The sequence below is a fragment of the Watersipora subatra genome, chromosome 6, assembly GCF_963576615.1.
Source record: "Watersipora subatra chromosome 6, tzWatSuba1.1, whole genome shotgun sequence".
NCBI lineage: Eukaryota > Metazoa > Bryozoa > Gymnolaemata > Cheilostomatida > Watersiporidae > Watersipora > Watersipora subatra.
In genome coordinates, this window is record NC_088713.1 from 12,820,367 (window position 1) to 12,839,208 (window position 18,842).

Sequence of the window (18,842 nt, forward strand, 5' to 3'; positions counted from 1 at the left end):
TCAGTAAGCCTTGCATCCACTCTTCCATACGACATCTCGAAAATAAATACTAGATTAGCATAATCTTGGATAGATGTAAGTCCGACACCATTTATGAGGCAGTCATCAAGCTATTGTCTCCTCGCACTCAGCTTTGCCTGACTGATAGACTGATGAGGACTGGTTGCCATGCTTAGTCCAACAACAGTTCGATTGTCCAACCCATCTAGATGCTGCTTAATGTTTCCAGTTATGTCCATGTTCATCGTGATAGCCTGACTTAAATAAATTTATCACACAAAAAGAAACAACATACAATATACAAACAGACAAAAATTTCACTTGTACCATAAGCTAATTTGTGATGCATATCATAGTAATAGTTTGCAAAACTATCTATGATATACATTGGGGTACAGGAAGCTACCTGCAGTATGTCTTAAACTGATGATATTCCTCAGATCCCTTTACATTTAATAATGTTAAGGATAAGGTTAATATTCATCTAATAGTTTAAAATAAGACATAGTCGTGAAGCCTCGCAGGCCTCGTGCGAACACGCCCCATCCTACCACTGGGTAATAGAGACGTGCTAGGTGGCCGACTTCGGTCCGACGAGGCACCAGTAGATGAGCTACCATCATCAGACCAAGCATCTGCACCAGGAGAAGCAGGACAGCTTAGATCTCGTGGTCTCGTTCTGTCTACTGCAGCCTCTTGAGAAGGTAGGGTAGGCTGACCTGCTAAGGCGGAGCACGGACTAAACAGTTTCAAGCGAGAGGCATTAACTGTTCCGCGTCGATTCACCCTGCATGTCCCATTCCCAAATACCTTCTGGACTGAGAAAGGCCCTTAAAATTTTGGTTGGAGTTTAGGATTTAACCCCTTCCTCCTACGTTTACTTTGTATCAAAACAAGGTCACCAGGCTTGAACCTAGACTCTTCCTGACGATCCGCAGATCTTATTGGCAGCTGCTGGTGCTGCCGTAAAAGACTGTGGACTGACTCAAGGCGAGTTTTTAGCTCTAAAGCATATTCAGTCCTTTTTGATAGTTGTTGAGAATGAGTACCATAAAGCAGTTGGTCGGGTAATCTGCATTCCCGGCCGAGCATCATGAAATTCGCAGTCTCCTCAGTGCTTGTCTGAGGAGTTGCACGGAATGCTCTCATGACCTGAGGGAGCAGGATATCCCAACTACTTTGGTCATACGCATAGCTCAACAACATGGTTCTTAAGGCATCACCCAAGGTGCAATTACCACGCTCAACTACTCCATTGGACTGCGGATGATAAGGGGTTGTACGTGTTTTAGCGACAAGCCACAACTCACACAGTTCTGTCATTAGGTCACCCTCGAATTGAGATCCACGATCACTGTGAATCTCTTCCGGTAACCCAAAATAACAAAACACCCTGCTATCAAGGACTTCCGCTACCATAGGGGCAGTTGCATCTGGTATGGGTAACGCATCTTGCCATCGCTTAAAGTGATCGGTGAGTACCAGAATCCATTTATTTCCTCTAGCAGTTAAAGGTAATGGTCCAACTAGGTCGACGGCCACTTTTTGCCAAGGGCGTCCTACCCAAAGAGGTCCATTGCTTGAGGAAGGATTGAGCCCAACTGTCTTTGCGATTTGGCAAACTTCACAACTCTTCACTACTCGTCTCACATCAGCGGTAATCCCTGGCCAGTACCAGGTCAATCGTAACCGGTGCAAAGATCTCCAAACTCCTGTATGAGCAAGGGTGTGGGTAAACCACATAACCTGCTGTCTCATATCCTTTGGACAAACTATGGTTTCCCGTGGTCTATTACGATGAATGAGTCGAATTACTAATACACCGTCCTCTCTTATTCTCATTAGGGAGAGCATCGTGCTAAGTTTCTTCAACTCAGGACTACCCAAATTGACAATCGATTGATCAAGCTCTTGTTGATTGAGAACAGCATCATAGACTATTGCTACATCCTCCGACAACTTCTGTTTTTCCACCAGTGTGGACGCATGGTCATCACCTCCAGCAGAGTCCTGATGGCCACAACCATGCTTTTCTGGTTGGTTAGATAGTCCCTGGTCAACAGGAGGCATCAAGTCAACAGGTAAAGCTGATGGTACCTCATCGAGATGATTCTTAACAGAACTGCAGGGAGATATGCAGTCAGAACTGCCAGTCGACTTTATATTAAAAGCGTACAGCCGTTCACCAGTAATTTTAAAAGTTACCGGTTCCCCATAACACTGTTGCTGTTTGATCTCAGTACATAACGTATCCATGCTAGGCCCTCCATTCAAGCGTGTGATTCTGTCGCACTGTTTGCAGTTGTGACAGGTTTGCCTGGACAGTCCATCAGCATTTCCGTGTTTACTTCCAGCCCGATACTCTATGATAAAATTGAATTCACTTAGGATTTCCAGCCATCTGGCAATTTGGGCAGAGGGAGTGGTCCTCCTACAAAGCCAAAGCAATGAAGCATGGTCAGTCCTAATTCTGAATTATTTACCATATAGGTAAGGCCGAAAGTGTGTCACAGCTTTCACAACGGCCAATAACTCACGCCTTGTTACACAATAGTTCCGTTCAGGTATGGACAAACTTCGACTATAGTAGCTTATGACCCTCTCTTGACCATTTTGCACCTGAGACAGAACCGCGCCTACGCCATCGAGGGACGCGTCAGTGTCGAGAGTGTATGAGAGACAAGGATCCGGGTATCCTAACACAGGTGAAACCATGAGCGAATGCTTCAGGGATTGGAAAGCATCTTGACACTCCGTAGTCCATTTAAATTGGACATGCTTGGAGGTGAGTACATTCAAAGGTCGGGCTTTGCTGGAAAAACTTGGTATGTACTGGCGATAGTAGCCAACAGTCCCAAGAAAAGCTCGTAGCTCTGACAAATCCCGGGAGATAGGCCAGTTAGCTACTGCCGCAGTTTTATCAGGATCTGTCGCCACACCATCACAGCTTACCACGTGACCCAAATACGCAACTTTGGTTTGAAAAAGATGGCATTTGGCCGGTTTCAGCTTCAGCCCAGCTGCTCGAAGTCGACTTAATACTTCCTTCAGGTTTTGATAATGATTATCAAAGCTGTTCCCTATGACGATAATGTCGTCTAGGTAAAGGAGTAGTGACTTCCAGTGCAACCCATGTAGGACTCGCTCCATCAACCGTTGAAAAGTGGCAGGTGCCGCCGTCAACCCGAAAGGCAGGACCTTCCACCTCCACAAGCCATTACGAGTGCAAAATGCAGCCTTATCCCTCGCATCTTCCTCTAATGGTACCTGCCAGTACCCACTCATCAAATCTAATGTAGTAAAGTACTGGCTACCTGCAAGTGCTTCCAGGCTTTCGTCAATCCTTGGGAGCGGATGTGCATCATGTACAGTGACAGCATTCAAGCGGCGGTAGTCGATGCAGAACCTCCAGCTGCCATCTTTCTTCTTGACTAAGACCACAGGTGAGCTCCAAGCTCCTTGTCCTGGTTCTATCAAGCCCTGATGCTGCAGCTTTTGGATCTGCCTATCAACCTCCGCCTCCTTCTCCGTCCCTAAACGACGTGGTGCCTGTTTAATAGGTTTCGTGTCACTTTTTACTGGTATTGAATGAGATACTAATTTCGTCAATCCCATATCATTATCTCCAGTAGAAAAAAACATCACTGCAAGAGACTAACAACTTTCGAATATCTTGCTTTTGGTGAGGCTGAGAACATGCAACAGTGGCCTCTTGGTACAAAGATTCTATGTGCTCCGGCAGTAAACTCGCAAAACCATCCCGATGAGGTAGCACGCCTGCAACACATTCGCGAACGTGAATAACTTCGCCATCTTCCACTAATTGCGCTCCCGCCACACTATTACAGCGACCAATGAGGGAACCCGATCGCAGTGAGATTGGCCAACCACAAGGATTTACACACCTAGCCAAAACTTTTCCTCCACGATCTATTGAATGAATGCTCGCAGCCAATGCTATTTCCGAAGACGTAGCAGTGCTGCAGCTTTCCACCATCCCAATGTCAGAACTAATAGGGTTCGACAATTTGCATGGAACTAGTTGTTCTGTGTAAGGGGGTATGATAACATTATGAATGACCTGCACCTTGCTAGCCAACTCGATTCCGTGCCGATCTGTACAAGGCAACTGGCGTCCATTGATGGACAGGATAGAGTCTGCAAATCGAACATGGCAGTCTTGGCTTTGCAGAAAAGGCATTCCTAATATTGCGTCTGAATCAATATCTGCTATGACAAAAGATAACTCAACAAACTCAGATCGTAAACGGCCAGTCAGGTTAAGTTGGCTGAGAAATTGCAAACTTGATCCATCAGCCAGCTTTCCCACCTGATGTTGGAATGGCTCGAGCCTGTGCTTACAATCAGGCAACAACTTTTCAAACACCCTCTTAGCCAGCAAATTAAGAGTACAACCACTATCTATGAGAAATAAAACAGACAGGCGCTCCACTTTACCTGGCAAGTACAAAGATGACACGGAAGAAGCTACATTAATTTGAATGGGGTCATCAGTAGCATTGCAACGCAGTGAAGCTTCAGACTCTCGGGACTTTAAATCACGTCCATCCCCTATTCCCGTAGACCAGGAAATGGACGTCTCTAGTTTCCCTGTATTTTGTTAGTGGTAGCGGATCCATCAGCCTTTCCTGATACGCCAGATTCTGCCTTCAGGAGTGGACAACTACGCTTAAAATGACCCGGCTCTTGGCAGTAAAAACAGTTTCTCCCACTCCTCTGCTTAGGCATAGCAAGACCTTCTAATGCTTCAAGACGACGGGATATAGAATCTAATTGTGTACTTAAACGACCTAACACTTTCTCTGTGTCATTAGGCCAACTGCAATGCTGAGGCATTCTATCCTGTTCTTTTACAACGGGTGCTACTCTTGGCTGATTCAGTATCATCATAGAAGGCCCAACTCGATCATACTCTTCAGCAGCTTGTATGGCATCTTCTAACTTTCCCGGCTTGACTGCAAGTAGGTGCCGCCTGAGAGTTTGGTCAGCTATAGCACGATCAAAATGTTCGAGAGCCAGCTGCTTCTCTACTTTAGGACTAAGACCACCATACGCCAACTGACTTAACTGGTCAACACGATCACCAAAGGCACGATAACTTTCACTGGGTTTGCGCTCGAGACTATGGAGCTTCTCTCGAGCCTGCAAAGGGGTCAAACCAAACATCGCCAATAACCTACTAAACACCTCTTTGAGAGAATCTCCTCTGGCACAATCCAAAGCTTTTCTTTCTAGGCTACTCCGCAGCTGCACAAGGGCAACTTGGTCATCCCATCCACACAGCTTAGCGACCTCTACAAACTGCTTTATAAACAGGTGTACATCGCCATGTCCATCGAATCGGGGTGGCAGTAGCTTAACCTTAGAGGTCATAGAGCTAGCATTCCGTGATTCTTGGACAGCTGTAGTGAATTGGTCTACCAGTTCCTTTAACAGCTGCTTAGAGCTTACCTCTTCGGTGTTCCAAAGGGGAGCCTGAGAAGCTGGAGCGTTAGATTTGAGGTGAAGAGATTTTGTGTTTAAAGGGCTGAAATCGATGGATGGAATAGGTGACATATCATTTATCAAAGTTCTAGGAATAGCAGTAGAGCGAGAAGGCCGGATCCTAAGAGGAACTGGAGGAGGCACGGACTTGCTAAAAGACCTACCTTGAACACAGTACTTACGGTAAGCTTTATCAATGAATACCTCTGCATCATTACTACTCTGCCTTAAATGTTCACCATCATTCCAATCATTGCTCTTCACACCACTAGTGTTAACAAATGGCTCAGTCGAATGAGTGATAAAGGGATTAGTAGAAACTTCCTGTGGTATGGGATACTCAACAAAAGGGTTAGTGAATGAATTTGGCTGGTGATTCAAATCAACAAAAGGGTTATTCGCATAAACATTGGATTGGGTTGGACTAACAAAAGTATTAGTTAAATGGGGCGAGAATCGTTCAGCCATTAAATGATTGCTACTGTTATAACCTAACGACTTTGTAAAGACAATGATTATAACACTGAGAAATAAGGAATCCCACTGCTGCCACCAATGAAATAGAATTCGCCCTGGTTAGGAGCAGACAATTCTCACTTCAGTAATTTGGGTCCTTTTCCCAGTGATTATTTAATCTGGTTGTCTTACGAGCCTACGTTAAAGGTTCAGTAGCAATAACCAAAGAACAACACCACGATCAAGATCAATACAAGTCAAATTATTATTAAGCACCATATGGAGATATCATATAAACGTTAGCTTACCAGGGTTACCGTTACTACAAAATATCGTAAATGAAAGTCAAGCAAAATATCGTAAAGCAATTAAATCTCCAAAACACGGTATGTAATAAAAGAGTGAATAAATATACGTCTTGACACAAACAAAACAGAAACGTTTTCTAGCTCGGCCAATTCAAGAGTGTCCCTCAATCCTAACACAACAAATCCGTCCTAGCTTTTGCGAGACTTCTTAAGAAAGCTAGCCTTAGGGCAAAAGCAGACTACTGCGGCGACAGGGCAGCTAACCAGTAGTTGTGGGTCCACGGCCAGCAAGCCACAGAATCGAATCTCACTGACTCGCTGAATCCGGAAATCCATAACAATAACTCTGCATTTTCATGCAGAGCCAAAAATGCATAGCCAAAAATGTGATATATCAAGCAACAGTAAGCAACAATACAAACAACCACGTAGCGACCTACATAGGACTTTGCTCAACCGAATTTAAAACTAGATACAGCAACCATAAAACCTCATTTAACCACAAAAACAAACAACACCACACAGAACTGAGCAAACACATTTGGAAGTTGAAAGAAAAGAACTCAACATACAACATAACATGGAAAATATTAGCTCAAGCACAACCATATACAAACAAAACAAAACGATGCAAATTATGTTTATTTGAAAAGTACTTCATAATATGCAAACCACACTTAGGCACATTAAATAAAAGAAATGAATTGACTTCTAATTGCAGACATGCTCGGAGTTATCTTCTCGGTTACACTTAGCACTAAATTACATGATTAACACAGCGAGCCCATTTCTGATATTTTGGCACATTCGGTAAAGCTTTTCATTTTAGTACAATTGCGTCTGAGGAGTGCTTTGCGCGAAACAAATTTGTAACGCAAATACTAAAAGTTTACTTTTTTCGCAAAAATTTTTCAAATATATATATATATATATGTATATTTATCGTGAGGTGGAATACTTTTTTATAATGTTCAGACCAGAAGAAGGACAGACAAACACAAGTTTCATTATATGTTTTTAAGATATAGCACTGTTTTGGTGTTTTTTCATACACTTTGAACTGATTAATACACAATACATTAGTAAAAATTATATTAAAGACAACTATTTTGATGTATGATATCGGTAATGCAACCAGGTTTCAATGTTTTAGGTATATCTACTGAAGGTGTCTGAGGTAAATGTTACGAAAGAGAGATTTTGTTTAAATAAGCTATTTATTTTAATACAAATTATATGAAATATTTTATATATAATTATTATATAAGTAAAAAATTATTAACTACAATCAAAACACTGGGATCTATTCAATGTAAAGTATATTAGTTATTTAATGAGCTCCAACCTGATCGATGAAATTTTTTTCCTCGACAACTCGTAAAAACAAATAGATAAACTAAATAAACTTTTGCTTCACAAAATACTACTGAAAATTTATTTAAAACACTTAGAACTGGCATTAAAAGAAGCACCTGAATGTATTGGTACCATACTACTTGTTTGTAGTAAATCTGGTATATATGCTATGATTATGTATCATGTACATGGAAATACCTTACTGAACTTTACTCATTTATATAATTCCTATCTATCTATCTTTGATAATCTCAATAAACTAGAATACCATTCTGTCAATATGAAAAATTATTTCATTATATGACTTCGCAAATTATTGGGCTGAATTATCTTAAACAATGTTTCCGTGGTGTGTTTATGGAGTTTTTGCCCGATTATGGTCTTATCCATTAGCAGTAGCAATTTGTAAAAGTCTGTGTTTGAAGGAGTGAATAGGTAAAATTGTAGTAACAGGAGCAAACAATAAAAGTGAGTTAATAGCAGTGAGTCGTTGATTCACCGCTGTAATTAGTCTACATTGCTAACACACAAGTTATTGGTTTTAGTTTTCAATGTTATTTTTGCTGTTTACGCGAGTGGTTAAAAAAATATTTAACCAAAATAAGCACATAATTTTCAAATTGTTTATTTGCCTGAAACCTTAGTAACTTGCATACTATTTTAGGATCCCTGATTTTTTCTTCATGCCATAATTATAAACTATAGATATATGGTGTTCTTTGTAAAGATAGCTTATTCTATTCCTAATAAAATGAATATAATAATTGATAAGCTATGACTGACTTCATCTCAGTCTCTGTTTGTTTAACCCTTAATGTCACATGTTAATAAACTACCATTACCAAATTTTGTGATATCAACTTGAAAAAAATTAATCAAAATATTATATAGTAAACAGATTTACACTATAATACTTGATTTTTCGTCACCACACTTTGTTTGTTGGAAGCGTTAATTGACTGAAATAAAAAAAAGATGGAAGCTGGTCATGCTGTATTAAATTTGCACCAAGTGATTAAATGAATCAAAATTAGTCACATAGCACTCATACATCTACTTAAGACCGACTATTGAGCTTGTCTTTAGTAGAAGGATGAGTTCTTTTAAACCCACACCTAATCAAATTATTCCAAACAATGTTTAAATAATTGAAAAAGTTAGGTTCCCTTTTCTCAACAACCACATTTGGTTATAATTAGAATGACAAAGTCCTTTTAGAATTAGTAACCATGTGGTATTGGATGACTTTTCATACACTATTTGTATCATGTTTAATTGCCTTACTCATCTTTTTAATATTTTTGTTGATAACAATTTAAAAATGTCGTACCTGGAAGGTAGATGGCCATTTGAAAATGGTAGAGCTAAAGCTACATTGATATAGCTAATGCAAATGTTGGTAGAAGTAGAGCACCTCTTTTCTAAAGTTCATACGTATATACGTATGACCTTCTAAGTATATACGGTCATATACTATCTTCTATATAATGTTCAACTTACAGTTACTCAATATTAAACAAAATTTATATATTAAAAACCTTACCTGTTATGTTCTCTCCAGCATCCTTCAAGTCATCAGAGAAATCTGGATCAGGCACTCTGCTAGCCATGCCTCCGAGCAGGTTGTTAGTTTTAGTCTACTAAAAGCGCAAAAGGATATACATGTAATAGATATACAGATGTAAAAGACCAAGGAGGATTTTGATGGTCGTAGGCATCCCTGATTGCAATGATAAACATGTTTAAGAATAAAATTGGGTGAGCCTTGATTGTAATCATTTTAAGTACAGAATGATACAGAATACAAATATTTCAATAAAGAATCATGATTGTTATGCTAACCATAACAGCACAATCATAGCAATTGCCCATAAAACTATGAGCCGATTAACTGTCTATTAAAATTGTAGAGATTGTGCAATGTTTCTCATTGAATTTATAGCCACAGCAGTTTTCTATTAACAGTCAACGCAATTTATGTTTGTGATAAAACAAAATGTGAGTGTGAGTTGGAACCAACCCTATTCTTCAACTACACACATTTTGATTATGAGTAAATAATAACTTCAATCTTTCCTTCATTTTTCTCGAACATGAATTTAATCATTAAAAAGATTATCAAAGAAGGATTGTTTGATTGCGGAACGAAGAACTCCTTTATGTTTATGGTCATCTAGTTTAATGTTACATGAGATGCTGAGAAGATATTTACTGCATAGGCTGATGGCAGAGAAACACTAAATGACATGATGCAACCTACTGATTGAGCCACAACCCAACAATTTAATATCGGCACAATCATAGATTTCTTTGCCAAAACATAGTAGCTATAGCAAAAATGGGAAGTCTAACACAGTACAAAAGCCATACAAACTAAATATAACTGTCAAAGCTGTTCCAATGTACTTACAGTTATATTATTGAAAACAATCGTACCTAAACATGTACATCTCTTGGGAGATGTCTAACCATAGCAGCACTGCATGTCTTCAAATTAGTAGTCAACTGCACGCATAATTTTCTAGCTCATTTCCAATTGTCATGTGTCCATATTCAGAAGATGTTTCAAAATTTTGAACTGGTTGATGAGACATTAGCAATATCAATCAAGGCTATCTATAAATGTCAAATACCAGATATAACTGTGAAAGTTTATCAAGTAACCAGCAGTTTCACTATTATCTATCCGCTTAGGTACTAGTTTAGGTGACTAACAGAGTTTTTAGCATTGCTATTAATCAAACCAGTAAGAATTCAGTAATCACAGTGCTTTAAACAGTATGATGTCTACATTGAATTAAAAACATAAATTTTACACTATATCAGTGTACCCAACTCACTGCCCATGTTTCAGGGTAAAATTGCCCTTTGCGTCTTTTACGCAACAATTGAAAGGAACAAAAAAATTGAAGTTTTTGTCATCAAAATTTTCAAAAACATTTTAAAATTTTTCAATATCTAACAATGCTTACGTCAAGAAACTCAGAACTGTTGTCTATTGTTATACCTAGAAGCAGCAACACAGCAACAGGTCAGTTAAGACACAGATTATTAAACTTTGTAAAATTCCAATAATTATTTACTGCAATTTATGAATCTATCGATATGTGGGTACACTTTGAGCAGGGATTAAACAAGTTACAAAGTAGATGTTAGGTTCTTTTACCTAGTTTGCAACAGGACTACTTGCGTGCATGTTGGTGTATGTATATTTTATTTTATCAATTAGTCAAATTATACATGTAAAATGAAGCAAAATGCAGTAAAATTTGTAACAATAATAATTTGCAAACAGCTTACTGTGTGAGCAATTTTACAAATTTACTCTATGCTATCCGCCAAAAAGTGCATTTGATACATATTCATTATAAAACTTTCATATGATTGCCATGGTGTTTAAAAACCATTTTCCTGTAGTAAAATTTCATTAGAGGTCACATTCAAATAGAAGGTGGCTTTGCATTTTTTGACTTGCCTATCACGATTTTTGAGAACCAAATTTAGCAAGGCAATGCTAATGCTACCAGTATGTTACTCTCTTTTATGGCACAAGCGACAGTAATGCCATCCGCTTCAGCACTTTTAAGCAGTGATTTTTATATATGTATACATCAAAGCATTATACTTAGTCAAAAAAGAGACTACTTTAAGTAAACATATCGGCTAGATAACACTTTTAATTATTTTGCAGGGGTCACTTTCAAAGTTTTAAAGATGAAACCACTAAGCTTTGAAGTAAAAAACAGACTTTGATAAACCATAAAAGTTGTGACTATATCATGATGCAGTGTTCTTCAAAATTACATTCACTTTTCAATAAAACGCTTCAGTCTTTAGGTAAGATTGTTAACTACAACATAGCCGAATCTAAATAAATGTGTCAGGTTTACACCTTGATGACTTTGAATCAGAGTGTAACTATGATGCTTGTCACAATTAATTTTCTCAGAAATGTGGCAACCACTAGACCACCAACCTATGAATTAACCATTAATTTTGTAACTGATTTTTATTAACACTATTTTTAGGCACTTTTCAGCCGATCACTTGCTAATATTAGTTTGTAAAGATCAACAATGTTAAAGTGGCACTCAAATAGAGTTGGCATTCAAATAAAGAGAGGCACAGTATTGTCCAACTTTTTTCCTGTGATCACAGCCGATTACTGTAGATGTGGCATTTAAAAAATGTTGCATACAAAAAGAGGTTTGACGGTGTTTTATCAGAGGACTCACTTATTTGTAGCACTGAAGATTTAGACTGAAATAAGTTGACATAACAGGCCGGGTTTATTCTAGAGTCATATGTTTGATATTACTGTTCTATATGAAGCCCCCAAAACAATTTTACGATTTCAAGTGTGGAGCAGTGTGTATCTGCCTATGTAACTGCAACAACTCGATAAAAACTGATGCACTCAGACCGCTGTTGGGCTAAGTGTTGGTCTAAACAATGTTGTCAACAAATCACGACATATTTTACTTGCCAATTCTGAGAAGTTTTTTTGTGAGGCACTACACATATTGTGATGTATTCTTACGAATCGTTTGATATACTTTGTAGTGCAGTTTTTTGTCTATTTTGTGATGTCGCTCACTTTAATCATATCTTTCCTAAAATATGTTGGCTAGTGATACGATATAACTAAAATGATTTACATTTTTCCAATATTAATTTACATCACTGGTGTACTATATAAGTTGGTATACAACATCACCATCAGTTATTGCACGATAAAAATGAATGTGCCATCTAAAAACTATAAATTTTGTGTTATGCGAAATTCCATGAGGCAACTTGAAGCAAAGCCAGCTATTAATATTTTAAGCTTTCAGCTCGCTGGCTTCAAGAATCCGATAGCCTATGAAGCTTCCCAAACCCATTCGTTTGGTGCATATTGTTACTATGGAATAATAATAACGGTTTCCATTATTCCCAGACAAGCACCCACATGGGAAATTAATTATTGGCAAGTAAAATAATACAAAAGATCTTATACCAAAAAATCATTAGGGCTCATCAATAAATTAACAGGACTATTCAACCTAGTCTACTGTCCTGGCTATACACACAAAGATTCATTGTTTGGAAAGCCAAGGCAATAGTGATACAAAAGAAATCCCTTTGTCATGTATTGTGTTAAAACGACTATCTTTGTCTGAACTGGTGCCAAAAAGAATTTGTAACTGTAGCTGGCCAAAATAGTCAATTAAACCTTATTCATTTACATTTAAACAAGCTGAGTCCAATATTAGCTGATCAATAAAGATGAACTTCAGTTTTCAGAAAATTATTTATACATTTCACACATTCATTCATAGTTGTATCCTCTATATTAGCAGAACTTTTACAATTTCAAAGGATTTATGAACTCTTTAAATAATTTTTTTTGTCTTTTTCGCAACCAAATTTATTTTCAGTTCTGTTCAAATTTTTGATTTTATTCCCACAAATGAGGACATAACGTCACTGATATTGTGATAACTTCAGAAATAATGACGATATCAACTAAATTTAAAAACAGGTAGTTGAGAAGAAGATATTTTGTTACGAAATAAAAGAGAGATAAATAAAAACCTTAAATTAACTTCATTGAAAAGACAAAACTTTTATAAACTTTATCAACGATATTTTGCAAGCAATTTTGATTGTCAAATTTGGACTTTTGCCATAATGTTTGTTTACTACTACTGTTTTTCACATCAAATATATGCACTAAAAGAGTCAGAATCATTTGATATAAAGTTACTCAAGTTCCAATCGCTAAGAATGTTAAAAGCTCCTACAGCTTAAACAATCACAGCATTCTTTTTTGTCTGTGATCTTTCCTCGGTGAACTTTCTGTTTGATAATTACTGAGCTGCTAGCGAGAGGCCTGCTGATCAGTTTATATAATTAGCAACCAGATTGTTTTCATGGAGAATAAACTTTATTGGACTATCTGAAATGAAAGCTGAGTAATTATTAAAAAAAAACTAGCAAACCGTCTAAAAGCCGATGTATCAGCTGCCGGCCACAAAGAGAAGATAACCCAAGCTGATACATGGGCTTGCTGTAGTGAAAAAGTTAAGAATCTCAGGCCAACCTCATTTTGTCTGTAGTTTAGCAGTTTCATAAACCTAAAGTATATGAAAGCCTGCATTCGAACACTACATTTAGTTAGACGCAACTTCTATTTTAGTACCACTTTGGGAGAATGTTTCAAAAATAGAGCTTCGCTATTTAATTGAATGTTACTTCTATTTTAAGGCCACTTCTATTTGACCGCCGCTATTTGGCATTCTTTATTTTTACAAATGTATAATAGCAAGTGATCAGTGAAAAGCGTTCTTATAAGCGTACTAATAATCTCTTGATTTCATCATTGGCAATTTATTCATTTTTTGTATCTGTTCATATCAAAGTCTGTTTTCCAACATTGAGTTTCTATGATTATTTTTGTTAAAATTTTGAATGGATCATAATAAAAATAATTAGTAACTGTATCAGGCTAATAATAGTTTTCTGACATAGTCTCAAGACTGTGATGCAGGTGGAAAACTGTTTGTTTTTATGATAGAATCAGAGCTACAACATATTTTGAGGCTAGAATTTTTAGGCTGTTTTAAGTACACGGTTTTAGTTTATACTTTGGTTGCAATTTGCAGTGTCTCTTTATTATCGCGAGAAATGTGTATTCTGAAGTGCAAAGCGTCAAAGTATTGCTTTGCTAAAAATTGTTTGGCACTAATATCGGCGATCTCAGTTGTAGATAACTAGAGTTGAGGTGACATGAAACTATGGAAGTGATTGAACAGTCGTAAGAATATAAACAAAGGGAACCCATTGTCAAAACACAAGCAAGCAAACAGTACTTCATAAGATGACTCACTTCATTTTGGCACCATTAACAACTTTATAACTCATTTTATAAAACATGCTAATAAATAAATATAATTAATATACATAATGTAATAAAAAATAAATACAATAATAAAATATAATCGTAAATAATAATAAGCAATAATTATATAATAATAAATATACAAATAATTATGCTAACAAGATGCAGCACAGGTTTGCAAGCAACATATATTAACTATTAGAGACCTATGTCAGCCTTTGATGCATCTTTATTTAGAAATCTACAACAAGTTGGACATAAGTTGGCAAATTTCTCGCGCTCAATAGCCAAATGCCGGTTTGCCCAAAGGGGAATGCAAAACGTAGGTTAAATTCAATTTGCTTGTGAAAGGGTTAAAATTATTTTCTCAATGTTCTGAAGATGAAGCAGAACACTATGATCAGAGGTACTAATGCAAACATATATAATTAACTTTAAGAAAAGCATATTCATATCAACACTTCAAAACATATTGTTTAACATAAGCAGGTGGTTATATATAAAATCTATACTGCGGGGTGCCCATGCAGATGTAAAAAGCTTGAATACAATTTTTTCATGTGACATGTGTAAATAATATTTTGAATCTGATCTAAAAAATGTGCAGTTTTAACCAAACTGCCCTTTGTTATCATTTTACTCAAGTTAATTTATCAAACATTACATGGTCCTAACAAATAACGTAACATTACGTGGTCCTAACAAATAACATAACATTAAATGGTCCTAACAAATAACATAACATTACATGGTCCTAACAAATGTTGTAAATGAATAGGTATCAGTAACAACCAATTAAGAGATAAATGAATTATATTTATATTTTTTGGCAATAGAATAATTTGTCAACCTCAAAATACAAGGAATACTCTTGTATATGCTGAAATTTTTTTATCATCATGAAGCAAAAATTAGGCCAGCATTAAACAAACCATTTAATGTCACTTTGCGTCTCTGCTAATTAAAAAAATTAGAAAACCTGAAAGGAGGCATAATATTAAAAGCTGTTGAGATAGTATCAAAAACCAGTTTTTATCATTAATTTCATGCAATCTGCCGCATTTGTAAATATATTTGTAAGCAATCGGTAGGCATTTGACAAAATGTTTTTTAAAAGTTATTCAGAACAATCGTTTTTAATTGATGGTATGACAAGAATAGTACACAAAGTAACCGCTTCTCTGAAATTAAGATTATTTTAAAGGAAATTGACTGTAGTATTCATATCAACATAAAATATTTCTAAATAAAATTAAATAAATAAATAAATTATTATAAATATTTATTTTAAACTTTAATAGTGTTAGGTAATGTGTTAGTGAGATTGTACATACACAATTATGAAATTTTTTGTTTCCTTTTGCTTTTATAAATATATAATATTTCCAATTCTCAGAAATAGTATTTGCATTGCATCCCACACTGTCCTTGATCTTTTTGTTGCTTGATATTATCAATAGTTATCTACCTTATTGTTGTATGGTTGTAGTGTAATTGTTGGACTCAAGCATCATTGACATATGCTTTCAAGCCAGCTGCGAGTAGTCAGGGCAGATAAAAATTAATGGTGTACCAACATTGAGCCATATATAGGTTAGTAAAGAGTATGAAAGAGTCTTTTTGATTATACCATAAACATTACTTTTCTTTATTATTAAGATAACTATGAAACTCAATGAAAAAGCTAAAGTTGACAAACCAAAAAGTTAAAAGAATGGGAAAGCAAAAACTGCGGCATACTTCTAGCTACTTCTGTTTCCTTACCCAGGATGCCATGCGTTAAAAAATTTTAAACCACAAAGCGACACAGCCTTTTGAGCCAAAACCAGACAAAAGAAACCAGTCCACACATTTTTCACTCAAATATACTATTACTTCAATAATTGGGTGCGCAATGGTACACTAACACCAATATCCTTCTATGTCTGACAGTGTTTTAAAAGAATTTGACAAAATGGAGCAACCAGCCTTATCCTTGCAGCAAGCTCCGTACAAACTGTTACGCCAACAACAAACTTAAAACAGGTGTGAATGACCAAGGTGGGCTCTACTGGTGCTAGGCGCCCATGAATGCAATGCTAGACTTATTTAAGGAAAAGTGGGGTCTGCGGTGATTGCAGTCATAATGTGTATTGATGCAAACTAACATGGTTGCTGTTGTTTGATTTTTCATTATTTACCACATTTTTTCTGCTAGCCAATGCAGCACAATCATTGCAACTGCCTATAGAAATATAAGCATAACGATTGGCAATGAAAGTTGCAAAGGTAATGAGATATTTCTCACTGCATTCTTAGCCAAACAAGGGGTCAATTAACAGTCCGCGCAATTACTGCTTAGGATAAAACAAACACATAACATGTGAATTTGCGTAGGTTTTGAAGTTAATTGCAGATATTTTGGCAGAAACTTTGTGAAACACGTATTTGAACTGTCCATACTTTATATTATTAAAAATACTTTCATTTTAGATTATAATTAGAAAAAAATGTATTGAAACAGTTACACTTTTAATACTCTAATATAATTAGTCATTAATCTGTAACAACTTTGGCATTGATAACTGACATAGGATCAATTTTTCCTTTATACTTCTAATTAATATGTAATTTTGGTCTTATACTTAATTAGGTGGTTCAGTAGATATAATGTGTTCACCCTATGAATTATAGAGTTTTAATTATTGCAATTGTTTATTTTCAATTTGGCAACTTATCTGTACAGGCAACCACTTTAGTAAGCTTGTTCCTTGACAACTGAAAGTATTTTAGTTAATCATTTTTCGGTTCGAGTTTAATTTTAACATGGCTAATAATTTGCATTCTGAAAATCATATGCACAAGATGATAGTTACCTAAATTAGAGAATATGTTTTAGTAGTAGCTCTGAATCATTGCATGATAAACAGTGTGTAGATTAGCTTATAGTATAAGCAGTGTAATCAGCTCGTCTTTCAAACAACGTATAGACAATCAACTCTTTCATAGTTGTGCTATGCTGGCAAAGGAACTAAGGCTACATACATCAGATATCAGAATTGAACAGCAACTACATTCTTATCCTGATGTAAACTAGAAGCAACATGTTGTTACACTTCCATTAACAGAAAATATTGAATGTTTCATAATACAAATATGCAATCAGACAGTCGGCCACAATGTGTGAGCAGTCATTAATAAAGATGTAGTGAATGTTCAAGAGCTTTAGAATGATAAATAGCTGTAATATATGTATATTTAATAACCTATGCTTGCATGTTTCATTTTATAAGCCTATATCATTTACTCTTGCTACTGCATGTAATACTATTACTTATTCTGTGTACAAGTAGTTACTGTCTCATGGATTGCTGTCTTTGTGTTTCCTACCTAGTGGTTACGCCATTCGTTACGCCATTCGTTATGTTATACCTATTATTGTGTCATTCGAATACAAGCGGTCTTGGTGTCAAGTTAGCTGGTGCACTATACAAGGATAAATGTACTTATTACAATAGCCACTAGGAAACCTCCAACAATTCTTGTCTGTTAAACAACGAAAGTTTTACTAATAATGATTTTCTACTTCCAAAATACTTAGTTCACTAGTTATCAATGTTTTTTTTCAGCACAATAAATTCATTTGCATGTAAATATAGCCTTTCTATTAGAGATTAAGGCGGTAAGAGTATTAGCAACAATCTCACCAGTGAAAGGCTAAGCTTCATCCATGTGATCACTAGGTTCCATCTTTCAAAGCTTTGACAACATTACTAACATCAGCTTTCTGCGTCCAGTTTGCCACTAAAGAAGCGCAAAAAGTGTTGTGCAGTAAGCTTTTGCGTGGCAGACAGAATAAAATCAATAATCAGTCAATAAATGAACAAAGGAATTTTGTTTAACAAAGCATAATGTTTGTTGAGAAAAAGAACACCGATGCGTAACCAGTGCAACCAGTTCTTTCTGATGCTTGCTGTAGTGAAATTATCACCATAAGCAGTTAATACGGTGCACTTAGTATAGGCTAATTGAATAACAGTGGTAGGTTAAAGTTTGGCGTTCTTCATTATATTAGAAGCACTGTTTTTATTAGCAGATGGTGAATTGCTGCCCAGTAGTGAGCCTCAGCAATGATGGGCCATGTTTTTAGTAGGGATCTGAGGTGAGGAAACTCATATGTATGTTTTGTTTATAATGTTTTACTTTGTCACTTTTTTGTTTTTGTAATCTATTCTTATAAATCTACACTTTGAAATGGTTGAAAAGTGCTATTAAAGTTTTAATGGTGTCATGCTAAGAATAAAATGAAAACAACATTGTCAGTAAACAGTTTCGAAGTTGTGCGGGCTACAGTA

General features: G+C 36.3%; 1 protein-coding gene across 1 annotated transcript in view; it reads right to left on the reverse strand.

Moving 5' to 3' along the window:
• The window catches only part of LOC137398049 (general transcription factor II-I repeat domain-containing protein 2A-like), a 39,562-nt gene extending 21,271 nt beyond the window's left edge, over positions 1-18,291 (reverse strand). Inside the window, exons 1-2 of the mRNA XM_068084149.1 lie at positions 18,195-18,291; positions 9,169-9,265 (exon numbers count right to left, since the gene is read on the reverse strand). Of these exons, the coding sequence (XP_067940250.1) occupies positions 9,169-9,235 (67 nt within the window). The 5' untranslated portion in view covers positions 9,236-9,265; positions 18,195-18,291. The remainder of the gene's footprint in view (positions 1-9,168; positions 9,266-18,194) is intronic.
• Positions 18,292-18,842: the final 551 nt, after the last annotated feature.